At 26.3% G+C, this 15,096-nt stretch overlaps 2 protein-coding genes across 5 annotated transcripts; one reads left to right on the top strand and one right to left on the bottom strand.

The window, feature by feature from the left end:
* Window positions 1-435: 435 nt before the first annotated feature.
* On the top strand, window positions 436-4,357 carry LOC135925871 (uncharacterized). 4 transcript variants are annotated; one of them, XM_065461412.1, is made up of 17 exons: window positions 436-510; window positions 555-686; window positions 729-919; window positions 962-1,052; window positions 1,097-1,210; window positions 1,264-1,311; window positions 1,422-1,475; window positions 1,525-1,660; window positions 2,119-2,237; window positions 2,305-2,325; window positions 2,588-2,714; window positions 3,072-3,193; window positions 3,356-3,445; window positions 3,489-3,553; window positions 3,648-3,697; window positions 3,760-3,858; window positions 3,969-4,357. In XM_065461412.1, coding segments are annotated over exons 1-17 (1,641 nt in total). In that variant the 5' UTR covers window positions 436-509; the 3' UTR covers window positions 4,150-4,357. The 4 variants fall into 4 exon arrangements, with proteins under 4 accessions (XP_065317484.1, XP_065317483.1, XP_065317486.1 ...); XM_065461411.1 differs by having other exon boundaries at window positions 1,094-1,210; XM_065461414.1 differs by lacking the exon at window positions 1,264-1,311.
* On the bottom strand, window positions 3,982-14,434 carry LOC135925872 (NADPH:adrenodoxin oxidoreductase, mitochondrial-like). The gene is made up of 12 exons (XM_065461415.1): window positions 14,323-14,434; window positions 14,185-14,280; window positions 14,023-14,145; window positions 13,935-13,979; window positions 13,813-13,881; window positions 13,668-13,769; window positions 12,225-12,426; window positions 11,103-11,323; window positions 9,087-9,137; window positions 8,918-9,029; window positions 6,080-6,244; window positions 3,982-4,493 (listed from the first exon to the last, which is right to left on the bottom strand). Exons 2-12 carry the CDS (start codon window positions 14,254-14,256, stop codon window positions 4,375-4,377), a joined length of 1,281 nt encoding a protein of 426 aa, XP_065317487.1. The 5' UTR covers window positions 14,257-14,280; window positions 14,323-14,434; the 3' UTR covers window positions 3,982-4,374.
* Between the last annotated feature and the right edge of the window lie 662 nt (window positions 14,435-15,096).

The following is a 15,096-nucleotide window of genomic DNA, read 5'->3' as shown; positions in this document are numbered from 1 at the left end:
AATGAAATAAGCAATGAATATTATTTGCTAGAGTTACTTATTTTTATTATTCAAAATTTTGATTTATCTTTTAAAATATTTTATATTTTATTTTGATCTTTAGATATAATAAATTTCATTTTTATACTTTATTTCATATTATATTCAAATATTTTTATTTAACTTAAAGGTATTTCATTTTATTTTTTTTGCTTAACTTAAAGATATTTCATTTTTCACTTATTTAATTATTATTTTTAAAAAATTCTTAAACGAAATATAACTTTCATTTTTTTATATTATATTATTATTGTTAATTTTAATTCTTATGATTATATATATATATATTGACTGAATATATTTTGATTATTATCATATTTTTTCTACTTTTAATAAAGACTGTGTTAAAAAATTAGGTATAATAGTTTGCTTAAATATAATTATTCAAATTAAATTATTTTCTTTAAATATTTCACACACGTTAAGTTTTTATATTATAAACATCTTCCATATTGTTTCCAAAATCTAAAAGTTTACTTGGCTAAATAATTCTATAAACTTATTTCATTTTGTAGTGTCTGAAGAAAATCAAAATATTATGGATTGGGAGAAATTAACAGTACCAGATTTAAAATCAGCATTGGTATCGAGGGGAATGCCAACATCAGGACGTAAATCTGAACTTATATGTAGATTAAAATCTACGGGTAAAATGAATATACAATAGTATAAATAATTTATTTATTTAGAGAATAAGGAAATAGATAGTTCACAAAGTTTAACCGACATGCATGTACTTAGAGAAGAAACAAGCGAAACTATATGTGAAACTTCAATAACCTTTGAAAGTAATGGTATACATACTCCTGAAAATATAATAATGAATGATGAATCAATGGCTGTAAATATATCCGAAAATGAAAATATGCAATTCCTTCAAGTATTTAAGATTTCCATTTCTTAATATATAACCTAAATTTAGAATGGTAAAATGGAAGATATAAATAACATAATTGACTTAAATGAGGACATATTGTTGGAAAATGATCTTGAGGAAATAGTTGAAGATATAAGTAATTATTGATTTTATTTCTTCAGTCAAGTTTAAAATAAGAAGATGGATTCAATGAAAACGAGATTAAACTGGAAGATAATATAGTTGAAAATAGTGAGGACATTAATATAACTGAAAATTCAGTAGATATTAAAGGCGATGAAAACAATCAAGAAGGTTTATATAAAATATTTTTGATATATCTATGTGTTAATTAATAATTGTGCTAGATCATGATGCACAAGAAGAAAAAAGTTTAAATGAAGATAAAAAAAGAGGTTTAAATGCTTTTTAAATGATGAAACCTGAATGTGATATAAATGATTATTTTTCTAAGAAGCTCTGATATTTTATTTAATTAAATTATTATAATTTATATTTTGCATAGATTCTAAAGAAAAAAAGTCCAAAGATCGTATGGATATTCACACTTATCGAAAAGGTATATAGAAACAATAAAAATGAATTAATTATATCTTATTTTATATTAGATGTTAAGAGAAGAACTGTAAATATTAGGAATTTATGTGATGATCTGAATGATGATATCAGGGAGTTTCTTGCCAAATCTGAACAATACACTCTGAGATTCACTCGTGATCATTCACCATCAACCAAAAAAACAGGGTATATATAAAAATAATTTTTTATGAGAATATGGATTAAGATAAAATTAATTTCATTTATTGATACTAGGCTTATTAATAAAAATAGAATAATAAATATAAATAGTAAATTAATGAATTTGTAACAAAATTAAATGCAAATATTTCATTCGATAATTTGTTTTTGAAAAGGTCAACATTTTACTTATGCAATTTGAATTGCAAAAAAGTGCAAACTATTTTATTGTATAATTAAAATTAATAAATAATATATTTGTAGAAATGAAGAGAAAAACATCTTGTAACATATTTTTTCTAAATAAACAATATTTTTAAAATAAAATATCAATCAATATTCTTATGCAAAATTATACTAGATATAATTAAAAAACTTATATATATCTGTATTAATTAAAATTTTATGTGAGATTTTGATCTTTCACTTCTTATTTTATTAAATTTGCTTATATGTTTTTTTAGCTATGCTGACATTAAATTTGCCACTGTGGAAGATGCGAAAGAAGCAATAGGTAAATTGCAAGGTGTTGTAATCAATGAAAAAGAGGTTGATGTTCGACATTCTCTCGATGAGTTAGATGGTAATTATTTAATATATATTTAAAATTTATAGTAATTTTAACTAATTTTCACATATTTTTTATATAGAAAAACCAACGGAGCCAGATCGTAAGGAAACCTGCATAACATATATATTTAACTTAATTATAAATATTTTTTTAAAATAATAGCCACTTCAAACTGAAAACTTTTATGTTAACGATATATAAAATGACAGTCACTTCAATATCATTTTAAAATGATTTGCAGATACTGACTATAAACTCTAACTAATAAGATTATCCATCAAAAACAGTTTATATTTATGAAAGCAAAAACCTATTTTATAATTGTTGTATGTATATCAAATTTTCGCTTTATAAATAATTAGCTAAAGACCTTAAAACGATTTATATTGGAAATCTTCCCACTTCTGCTACGAAAGAAATGTTGACTGTCATTTTTGTTGAAGCTAAAGAAATTGATATGCCTTTAGATAATACAGGAAAACCCAAGGGGTACACACAAACTTACAAATACAACATTGCATTATCATTTCTAATGTGCATCTACGAGATCTTCTTCATAAAGAGCTCAAATCAAAAAAACTATTATATCAAGATGAATTGGAACTATTATGAACTTGAATAATTTATCTATAAAAAATTATATTGTATCTTTTCTCATAGTTTCTGCTTGTTTATTTTGTTTTAGGGGGGAATATAATTACAATTTTTAACAGTTAATTAGATGATTCTTATAATAATAATAGATACAAAACTTTTTTACTTTAATACATATATTTATTCAAACAAATATTTTCTAATTTATATATTTTTGTATTAAATTATTATATTTTAAAATAATCACTTTAGTCATGCCTATCTTGAATTTGAGAATGAGGAGGAAGCTAAAAAAGCTTTGGAAACATATGCTGGTGTTAGTATTGATGATGGTGAAGCCACCAGACAATTGAAATTACTACCTGCAGCAGAAAGTTTTAAATTATCTTAGTCATTTAAAATTAAAACTATTTACTAAAAATTATTCTTATGTTGAATATTTTTAATATAAGAGCTAGGTATTATAAAGTCAAAATTTTGTTTTTACATTTAAATGTAATTAATTAATAAACTTTCAAATTTTCTAAAATTTAAAGGCAGAAAAGAAAAGAATAAGTCACGCTCAAGATCTAAGGACAAGAGGTCTCATGGTAAAAATGATTCATCCAAAAAAAGTAGGAACAGAAGTAACATATTTAGATAATTCTTTGACTATTTATATTTTTAAAGATTATGACGATAGGCCCAAAAAACATTTCAAACGTGATTATGATCATGACAAATATGATAGACGGGTTAGTTGATTATATTATTAAATAATTGCATTTTTTAGAAACTATTTTTGCAATTTCACCTTTTTATTGTATATTTTTTCTATAATTTATCAAGAATAATCGAGATTTTAACCGAAATCCATACAATAATTATAGAAAAGACTGGTAAGAAATAAATATCTTTTTTATATTATGAAACTCATATTGTTACTATTGATAATTTGTAGGAATTCGGGGCCTAACAATTCAATGAACCAATCTCTAATTAATCGTGTCAATCCTCAAGCTGCTATGAATTTGTTGGTTGGTGTTAGTCAGCTATTAAGGTTTTGATCCTTTTAATCTAAAACCTTAATTACTTAGTTTATTTTATTTATCCTATCTTAATTTATCAAATCTATATTATTTTATTGGCATTATAATTAACATAATAAAGCCAGCAGCAACAAACACAGCAAAATTTACTTTCAGGCTTTAACCCTGGAACTCCAAATAGAGGCTATAATTCAACTATCGGAGGAGATTCAGGTAGTCTGAAGAGAAGGTATGAAGATAGACCTTCCTACTATGATAGAAGAGTAAATAGAAGAGGAGGTGATGGGGGAAGAAGATACTAAAAAATTATTTTGCTAATAAATATTGTATTTTTTAATAGTTATTGGTATAAATCTTAGAATAATTTTTCTTAGCTATTTTATGTACATTACACTTGTTATTACATTATATTTTATATCTTTGATTATTTATAATATCCAATCTATTGAAGGGTATTTTTATTTGTACATATTACTTATATAAATATAATAAATGTATTTTATAATTCTATAGACAGCACATTCATATCATTTTTCATATTCATTAATGTTGATCAATTTTTCTCTTAATTTGTTTTTTGATAGACCTATTGACTTTTCCATTTGATCAAATTTAGTCCAATCTTTAGATGTATAGTACTTGATATCTAATAAATTAAAAAAAATATAAATATGGTGACCCTAATTTTAATTTAAAAGAATCAATAATAGTTCACAAATTGGATGCTCAATTTTCTGCCCTATAATATTCTTCCTGATTATTAATTCTATATTGAGTAGAATAAAGCAGTATACAAAATTCTATGGCTTAATATGTTGGCCCTAACAAAAAGACATCCCTAATTGAAACAAGTCCACCTTTATAAGTTAATTCACAAGCCATAATTATAATGGGTAAATAATATTGTGAAGATTTTATTTAGGACTTTTAAGAGTTACTAGTTACATTTTTACAAAAGTAACTAGTTATTAGTTACAGTTATTTTCAAAAGTAATTAGTTACTTACTTTATACATCCTTCATATGCGCATTATTTATTTATTGAATGCATTTATTTAATATAAAAAAAATTAGGATAAACAAAGTATAATCAGTTATTTAAAATAATATACAATTTATTTATATAAAAAAATATCGCAAAATTGAATATTTACATCCAATATAAAAATATATATTTGCATTGAAAAAAAACATTTATTTTTCATAAAAATTAGAATCTAATAAATGTTTATTTGCTTTTAACAACAAATTAATTTCAAAGTTATTATCTAGGAGACGTGCTCGTTTATCTCCAAAAATGAGCTTACCTAGACTGAATAAGCGCTCTACGGGAGCACTTGATGTTAAAACAACATTATATTTAATAAAGAGTAATTTTAAATTTGGAAAATCGTTATATAAAGAAAAAGTGTTGTTATTAGATTTGATAAAGTTTTCTATAAGTTCATTATCCAGAATATTTTGGCGCTTTAGGTCAAAAAATCCAACTACATCAAGTGATGTTGGTTTTGAGCATGATTCATTCGTCTGGGATTCACTTTGAGGTATTAAGGTATTTATTAAATTTATAATTTCCTCCTTTTTTGCTTTATTCCTTTCTTGCCTAATCCAAGGCCAGTCAGTTTTAAATAAAGGGTGAAGAATTGCAGCAATGATGTTGTTATCATAAAGATTATTAAACCAATAACATGTTATTATTAATTTATAAATAATTATTTGATTTTAGTTACCTTTTTTCAATACTAGCTAATATAGTATCCTTTAGAGGTTGACAATATTTTAATCCTTGCACATCTGCCATACATATAAGTATTTGTGTTATTGTTGGGAACAATCAGACATTTTCACAAAATTTAAATTAATAAATTAATTTAAAAAATAAATTAATTTAAAAAATTTATCACAACTTTAAAAGTAACTAGTACTGCGCATTTCAAAATTTTAACTAGTTACAATTTAAATATAACTAGTTACAGTTATTTTTTAGCCAAGTAACTAGTTACTTCTAGTGAGATGCTATATATTCTACAGTGACTGGGAATGAAAGCAAGGGACTATTGATAAGAACGGAAACCGGAATAGTCAGAAATATGTGTGTCGTAAGAAAAATAAGCAAGGATTGATTTAGTGCCTAAAAATATAGACTGAAGTGATTTTAGCACGTTGAACGAAAGATGAATAACGAAAATGATTCATACAAATAGATAATGTTTGTAAAAATAAACGTCTATACTTTTCGCGTCTAAATGGGGTATTATTGAATCGCTGCCTAGCTTGTTGGAAATTGGATTTTTCCGTATATCGTTGATGACAGTTTCGCCAGTGTCAAAAGCGTCATACATTGTGGACGAGATATCCCCTATGGAACCGCATTTAATCCAACCACTACAATATAATCCTATTTTTTTTTTGCATATAAATTTTTGAAAAAAAAAATCCAAAAATAACAGTTCACAAAGTCTTTATTTTATAATTAGAGTTTGGAACTTGAGCTAAAAGAAAAAAAGGTTCTAATTCCCGGTTCCTAAAAATTTGAAAAAACGAGTTCTAGATTCTGTGTTTCACGTTCTGTTAAAGCAATGCAAAAATAACAAACCAAATTGATATTACAACTAGAGATCTGCAAAGTTAGGCCCTCGGGTATATTTCTATTTAAAATAATCAAGTTCGGTCCGGGCCTAATATTTTTAAAAAAAAATCGGGCCGGGTCGGGTCGATCTTTGGAATTTTTTTTAAATATATCTAAATTTATCAATTTTATATTGAATTTTTTATGTAAAATAAAAATATTTGATTTTATTTATTGAAACTAAACGACATATACGTATGTCTTTTATTTTGAGTAAATATAAAAATTAATTTCTATATTTAAATAAATTCGTGCCGGGTCGGGTCGGTAAATTTTTTAAAAAAAATATTTCGGGTTCGGGCCGGGCTGGCAAAACCTATTTAAAAAAATTTGGATTCAGGCCGGGCCGGCAAAACTTTTTTAAAAAAATTTCTCATTAATTACAACATTTTCAACAATATATTTGGGAATTTTAGATATTTTAGAGGGTTTCGATAAAAAGGTTTAAAATAATAGTTATAAACATAGATATCTTCATAGTCCGACCCGTTTAAAGGTTCAATATGGGTGGCTAACAAATAATAAAGGACTGGATTCGGGTAATTCGCAAAAAATAAATGGGAGTGCCCTTGGCAATCTGATTTTGAATTTTTGATTTGATATTCTTTTGAGATAACAATAACAACAATGATGATCATATATTTAACTAATGTCTAACTAAATTAAATCTCTGTAAATAAAATAAAAGCATAAATGGTTTCAACTTTAACTGACGCGCCACACATCAAGATTTATTTGAGAAGTTAAGATAAAAAATAATTTTTTTTAATGTTTCATAAATTTATATCTTTTATTAATGCTAATTCGGCTTCGCTTTATTTTAGTCTAATATTTCAGAGACCTGCAGAGGTACCATTTGAACCGCCTGGCCCGGATTTTTATCTTAAAAAATTTTTTTTGCCCAGGCCCGGCTTGGATTTTTTTTCAAAATTTTTAAGAATATATTATATTCATTTTTAATTTTTATAGCGAATGCGATTTAAATAATTTGGTTTTAAAATATAGGGCCCGGCCTGCCTCGGGTATATTAAAAAATTACCAAGGCCGGACATGCAGTAAAGGTCTGCATTGGGCGAATTTTTGCGTAAAATATTATTAAAGAACGGGAGGACGGGTTAAAAAATTTACAACTTTTATTTGATATTTCAAATAAAAAAAAAATATCCTCCCTGAAATTTCAACATCTTTAATATCAAATTACCGATAACTGAGGATGTTGTCCGGAAGAAATTAATTTAAAAAATATATATCGATGTGGATTTAATTTGCATGGAATAATATAACATCAAATGTGGATGAAAATCTAATTTTACCCGTTTCCCCAAAAATAAAGAGAATTCAATTAAAGATTATTAAATTATATATAAAAGGTTTGAAATAGAGAGCAAACGATGGAAAGATGTGTACAGAGCCGAGCATTACCTAATAATATATCAAAATATTTAAATAAATAACAAGTTTTTGTATAATTTAAGATTTTAAGCTACTTAGTTTAGTTTACAATTTATAAACAATTAATTTAAATTACTTCTTTTTTAAATTTATTTATTATTAAAGGTATCAATTTTTATTTAAATAACTCACTTGAGTAGAGGATATACTTAAAAACGGCAAGAAAAAGTATCAATGCTATCAAGATTAGCTAGAAATATGCAATCCCAGCAACCAGTGCTTCTTCTGAGCAAGGAATTAGCATTGCTGGAAGGTTTTTAGTATCAATAAATATTAATTTTATATTATTACATAAATATTTTATTGGATCAAATAAATTCGTTACCCGTAATTTAAATGGAATATTTTTTGTTAATATAGCAAATCCCTAAATTATAAAACTTTTTTGAAGGGATGTAACACTGAAATTAAATTTTTTTTTATTAGATACTTAAAAAATTGAAAGAATGAGTTTATTTAAATTTTAATAAATAATGGGCAAGCGGGTAAAAAAATTTAGATTAAGAATAAAGTGAGGGTGAGCGGGTTATATTTTTTAAAATATTGGACAGGCGGGCTTGTGGACTAAAAACTCGATTGCAGACCCCTAGCATGCAGGTCTCTGTGATATTTATTTGATTTCGAATTCATCGACTTTCTATTCTTAAAACGCAATCTTGTGGAAGCATAATAAATGAAATGGTATTTATAATTAAAGAAAATAACACTTTAAAATGATATTTGACAGAATTTACAACTTCTCATAGAGAGTGAAAATAAATCACTAGATTACGTTATATGCATATCATGCAATAAATTTTTTAAGGGATAGGATATTAGTAAAAAGAATTATCGGGCCCAGACGGTTGGACAAACATTCAAATAATGGGCCAGGCTTTGCAGATCTCTGCTCTGGTTAGTCCCTACGATTTCGGCTCAAATCAGATTTATAGGCATAGCGAAGGCAGGGTTGTTTTCTAACTCCCAATTTATTCTGTTAAAAACAGTTACCGGGATGATTATTGATTTTTCCACGTATGTTAGGTATTGTGCCTACGTTTGGATCAACAAGTTTTAACGTATCATCGATATCCTTTCCTCTAAAACCTATAGATTTGATAATCTAAATTAACACAATCAAATAAAAGGATCGTGCATAAACGATAATAAATAAAATTACCATTCCACATTTTATGTCAATTTCACTGGAGGGACAATTGGATTCGCCAATCTATATTTTATTTTTAAAAAAAGACATGAAAATTTATTTGCTTTGGTTTGAACCAAAAAAAGGAATACAATTTTCTAACGAGATATCTGTCAATTATTATCTTTTTATAAATTAGAGTGTTTTTTTCAAAGATTTTATTTTCATTAATAAAAATAAACATTTTTTATTATTTTGTGATGATGAGTTTGAAACTGGATGTAGTACACCCTCTTTTAAAATTTATAGAAATGCCGGTTAAAAAATTTACAGGAACTTGTTCTGGAACAGGTTCTAATAGAAGTGCATGATTTATATATATATATAGAGTTTAAAAATTTGTACCGTTTATTCATAAAGGGTTGTTTAAAATATTTTTGATTGCTTCTACTAGTGTTGTTAAACGACTCGATTTGAGCCGATTTTTAAAAATGGCTAACTCAACATTTTATCTAGGAATATATTCAAGCCTGAAGCTTTAGTCACAGATGGTACAAAGGTTTGGGATATCTATTAGTGAAATCTCGAGGTTTAAGCAATATTGGATAAAATATTGAGTTAGCCGTTTTTAAAAATCGGCTCAAATTGAGTTGTGCTTTACTAACCAGAGTTTTTGAATCCATAAACTAAAACCGCATCAAAATTTAGATCAACCAAAATCTTTAAATTTTAGCAATAGGAATCAAATATTCAAAACCGGAAACCTTTGGTTCGAAATCAGTCTTGTATGTATAATTTAATCTTTCTTTCTTTCCTTTTTAAAAAGCAAAAAAGCTCACTTTTTTTATAAATTACAGAAATAACAGGGCGAGATTTGTCGATTGTCAAGCTTTTACAGGGTTGTAATTTGACTTCGAATCAATTTTAACAGGAAAATGATTTTTTAAAAAATAATACCATTCCCATCTGGTGGTTAATACTATAAAAAAATTATATTATTTAGATTTTATTAAATAAAAAAACATGAATGGAGGGGGGGGGATTCAACCCAGATGCTCAAGCTCTAGCATCGGCTACAAGTAAATCAAGATATGATAGATAGCATAATTATGAATTCGCGATCCACGATATAATTTTTGCAAAAATATGTTTAAGTCAATATACTCTATAATTTAAAATGCTTTCTTTCTATAAATATTACTATTAGCTTTTTAAAGTAAAAAGAAGTCCTAAAGATCTATTTATGATATGTCCTAAAAGGCAATAATTATATTATGTAAAACCGATGGCGTGACTTGAACGCCAGTAAAGAAAACATATGGATATTATATATAGTAGGGCTGTGCCGATATTAAATCTCGTATCGGCAACGGTATTTAGCGTTTTCCAAAAATATCGGATATGGCCGATACCTGTAAAAAACCGATCCGATCCGATCTTTTACTTTTCTTTTTTTTTGTTATTTTATTTTATTTTATGTTATGTATATTTATTTTACATAATTGTATTATTCTGTTTTTATCTATTATAATATAATTTATTTTAAATCATAGTCTTAATTATAGAAATAAAAAAAATTAAATTAAATGCATAATTCGATTTTTTGTATAAAAAAATATTGATTTATTAAAAAAAATCGGATCGGATCGGTGAAAAATATCTGGAGGGTAATATATAGTGTTATTTACGGCTAGACTCAGCCAATTTTAGCCAATAATATTACGCAAGTTAAGAGATTTCGCTGCAAAATCTATAGGCTGTATAATAATTTTTGGCCAAAATTTTGCCTATTTTTAAGGGAAGATTTATTGAAAATGTTTGTAAAATTTAGAAAAATATGCTATATTTTTAGGATACATAAGTCTAAAACCTGTTTAAAAATTTTTTTTAAAAATTCACCAATATGTTTTTGCTTTAAATAATTTTTTTATTTACAAAAGAGCTTTATTACGTGTTTTTTCTTTGAATAAAGTTTTGAAAATTTTCGAAATTAAATTTTTTGATGTATTGGATTCAGTCTTATCTTAAGAAAGAAATTATATTTATTACTATCGATTTTCTGTTTGGCGCTAACTTGATACCGCCTACGATTGGTTCCGAATTATCGCAAGGAGATTCTGATTTGGGGTATATAAGCACGGGCTTAAGATAGAACTTAAATTCCAGAACTTTTTGAGTGGCATCGTTTTTAGGCATGTAATCTTCTTTGACGCACTCCTTTAATTGTTGTATTAACAACTCCTTAATTCGTAATTTTGGCCTTGTTATATCTAAAAAAAACAACAACGATTAAATTATTATTTTTATTTAAAAAAAGTAGGGCATTATAATATCTATATAAGGAGACCTGATAAGCTAGTTATGAGAAATCTTTAGTATGTTAACCAAAAAATATTACGCAGGCTTGAAGGATTTGCTCATAGATGGCACAAATCAGTGGCGTAGCTAGGAATTTTCCTTCAGAGGGGGTCCATATACATATAAAGAGGGGCTTCGCCCCCAGACCCCCTTTAACGGGCCTTCGGCCCTTTTGCCCGGCCTTCGGCCGGGTTTATCTTACAAATCAATCATAACCATATCTTCGATAATATATAATAAATATATTTTTTTAAATGCAACAGTAATTTGTTTAATAATTTAGTAGATTATTCTCAATCTTTATAATAATACTATCCAGAATAATTTTAATAGTAATATAAAATCCTTCCACAAACATCAAAACCAGAAAAATAAAAATATTATTGGTATTTATTTGATATAAAGTCACCACTTATAAGTCTTTTGAACGTATAATCTAAAAATAAATTTTTGCTCTGGGAGGGGTCCAAACCCGAAAACCACCCCCGTAGCTACGCCACTGGCACAAATATATGAGCATTCATTAGCGAAACCTCAAGATTTAGGCAATATACCTGGTTAAAATAATGAATTAACCAATTGGTTCAAATTGAGCCATTTTGCATCACTAATGCTAGCTGCTTACAGGTCTAGGTTAGGTTTTCAGGCCCGGTTCAGGCGTATTTTTTCGGTCGGTTTGAATAAAAAAATTACATTTATCTGTAATCAGGAATTCTTCTAATACATACATTGAAAATAATGATTGGCTAAGCTTAACGCGAATCCCTCTTTTTTGTTGTTGCAAAAGAAATACTTCTCAAAATAAAATTTTACTTTTATCGTCAAATTTTTCCGATAAAATGTGGTCGAAATCTAAAGGATCCAGCAATAATTTGCAATGTGGGATATGCGTAATTTTCCTAAATTCTTGAATCGTAAATGATGCATCGAGGGGGCCCCTCCTTCCCAAAACGTAAATATGACGCGGTCTATGTTTAGCGAGAACGTTAATAGCCATTTCTGATATATCCGTACTCTTTTATAAAAAATATTTGTAATTGAAATGACATATCATTCAAAGATTCGGCTTATTTCTTTCGATTTTATTTTACTAAAAATAATTTTGTATATTGATTAGCCCCTTATTTATAGTAACTCGGAAAAAAATAAAATTTTATCCCGTCTGAGAAATGTTAAACGTATGATTTGGTTAAACATAAAATTTAGATCCTTAATCAATGTCTGATCCCGAAAGGCTATTGTTCGAGTCCGATGGATATCCTCATATCTGTAGAAAACACATGTATGTCCATATAGATATATATTTCAACAAATTTTAAAAAGAGTACTTCAAAACAAAATTACTAAATTTAATAACGAATATGACATGGTTGTCAGGTGATTTTTGTTCTCTCAAAAACAATGGTAGAGGATAATCAAATTGGTAGGTGGATAGGCCAGAAACAAACATTGTATATGTCTAATTTGTCTTAAAATACTTAAATACCTTAATGTAAATGTTTGGCCTACTTAAAAATGTGTGTATCTCGGAATTGGAACAAGATAGGTAGAATTAATTACTCGTTGGCAGCTTAAAATCTTATTTAAACTTTAAAAATAAGTTATCACTAATCAAATAAAAATATTTTAAGGCCTCAGTATTGGCTAATAAAATCAGCCCATGTTTTAGAAAGGTTTTTAAGGATTTTTTGCTGGTCCTATCCTGAATAAATTACTAGAGATGTGCAGACCCAGTTATAAAAATTAAAAATAAATATATATTTTATATCCTAGCAGGCCAAAAATTTTGTTTTAAAAAAATTCAGGCTGGACCTAAAAATATTAAACCCAGGCCAAAATTAAAAAAAAAACAAATCCGTGCCGAGCCAATCTATTCCAAGATATTGATATAAAAAAAATCACTGGCAATTCTCAGATATATTCATTTATATATAAGGTCATTTTAAATCAAGATTTTGTTTCCAAACATTTCTGGCATTTATAAGCAAAATTTTCAGGCTTGCATAATATTTTTGGCTAAAATATTGGGCTATACATTTTTGAAAATTGGGTAATTCAATAACATTCCCTGCATGTATAACTCTTAACCTAAGAAATTTTCCATATTATATTTTTTTATTAATGTTTTTATGAATATTATTTTCAAGAATAACTACAAAATTGTTTATAATTTTTTAGTGAGTTTCCAATTAGTAAAATTTATGCAACAGTATAAAATAACTATTACAATATTCTAATATAAATAATTTCAAATACTTTGAGAGATTGAATTGGAGATAATAATATGCGAGCAATATCTAAACTAACATTACCATTCCCAATTATGACAGCTGTTTCACATGATAAATCAGTTTTGAACTTAAAATTTATTTTATATAGTATAAATTAAAATTTTTGTTACTTTAGAATGGTCAGGATGACCATTATACCAACCAACAAATTCCTGGGCAGAGTGAACACCTTTCAATTTCTAATTAAATTATATTGTTATTTAGACTTATAATAGCTTAATTAAGCATTTACTTCACCGGGAATGTTAAGATGTTGCTTATTAAAAGAACCGTAACACTAATATGGTTATTTTTTTTAAAAAATAAAAATAAATAAATACTAAAATAACAGCATCATATGCTTCTTGTAACTCTTTAATATGTATATCTGTTCCAATGGAGATATTCCCGAAAAAAGAAAATCTATCATCTTTCATTAATTTATCAAATTTATTGATAACATTCTAAAAATAAATTAGATTATAAATATATGAAAATAATACCTTCGCAGATTGATGATCGGGAGCAACCCCATATCGAACTAAACCATATGGAAAAGGTAATTTTTCATACATATCAATATTTATTTTAGTTACATTCTTTAGTACTACTATATAAAAAATGTTATTTTAATTATATACTTTAAGTATATATTGTGTTGTATAGAAAGCCGATGGACCACTTCCCACAATTGATATTTTATGAGTTTTTCTTATAAATTGGTAAAAATATGCCTTGTATTTGGAAAAAACATTTTTCATTTAACTGAATGTGTGAAATATTTTATAAAACAGCTGCTCGAATATCAGTCCTATCCTAACTGGTTAGACTATAGATATTTTTTATTATTTAAGGTTGAGATACGCCTTGTCTTTTTGAAGATAGATCTTGCTAGCCTATCTCTCCTGAAGAAAATACTAGAATTTCATTCATAAAGTTTTTGATGCGAATAATTGATATAATATGTGAAATAATTCTCGTCGAAATCAACCATATAGCTAAGGCAAATATTGGTCATTAGGCCCATGAAATGTTTCTGACTAGGCTAATGATAATACAGGTTTTATTTTAGTCAAAACTTTATTTAATTAAAAATTGCAGTTGTATTGATTGATTGTAATTCCACCATTTAGATTTACCAAACTAAAAATAGAACAAATGATTAATTAAATAAAAAATCTAATAATTTTCAATAATTTTATTCCTTCAGACATGCCGTTCATAACAACGAAGCTTCCATCTATATTAGCATATTAAAAACCTAAAATATTTTTAAAATGATTATTTTAAAATTTTGCTAATTATTTCATTTTTTCGATATATTATTTGCCATTTTCTGTTAATCAAAATTTCTGTCTAAATATAGCCCTGAATTTAATATATATTTTATGCCTGAGAAAACTTATTTATTTTAC

Source organism: Gordionus sp. m RMFG-2023, chromosome 3 (assembly GCF_954871325.1).
Source record: "Gordionus sp. m RMFG-2023 chromosome 3, tfGorSpeb1-WG-v2, whole genome shotgun sequence".
Classification (NCBI taxonomy): Eukaryota; Metazoa; Nematomorpha; class Gordioida; order Chordodea; family Parachordodidae; genus Gordionus; species Gordionus sp. m RMFG-2023.
Note: the sequence above shows the minus strand (reverse complement) of the source record. Positions and strands in the feature narration are given on the sequence as shown.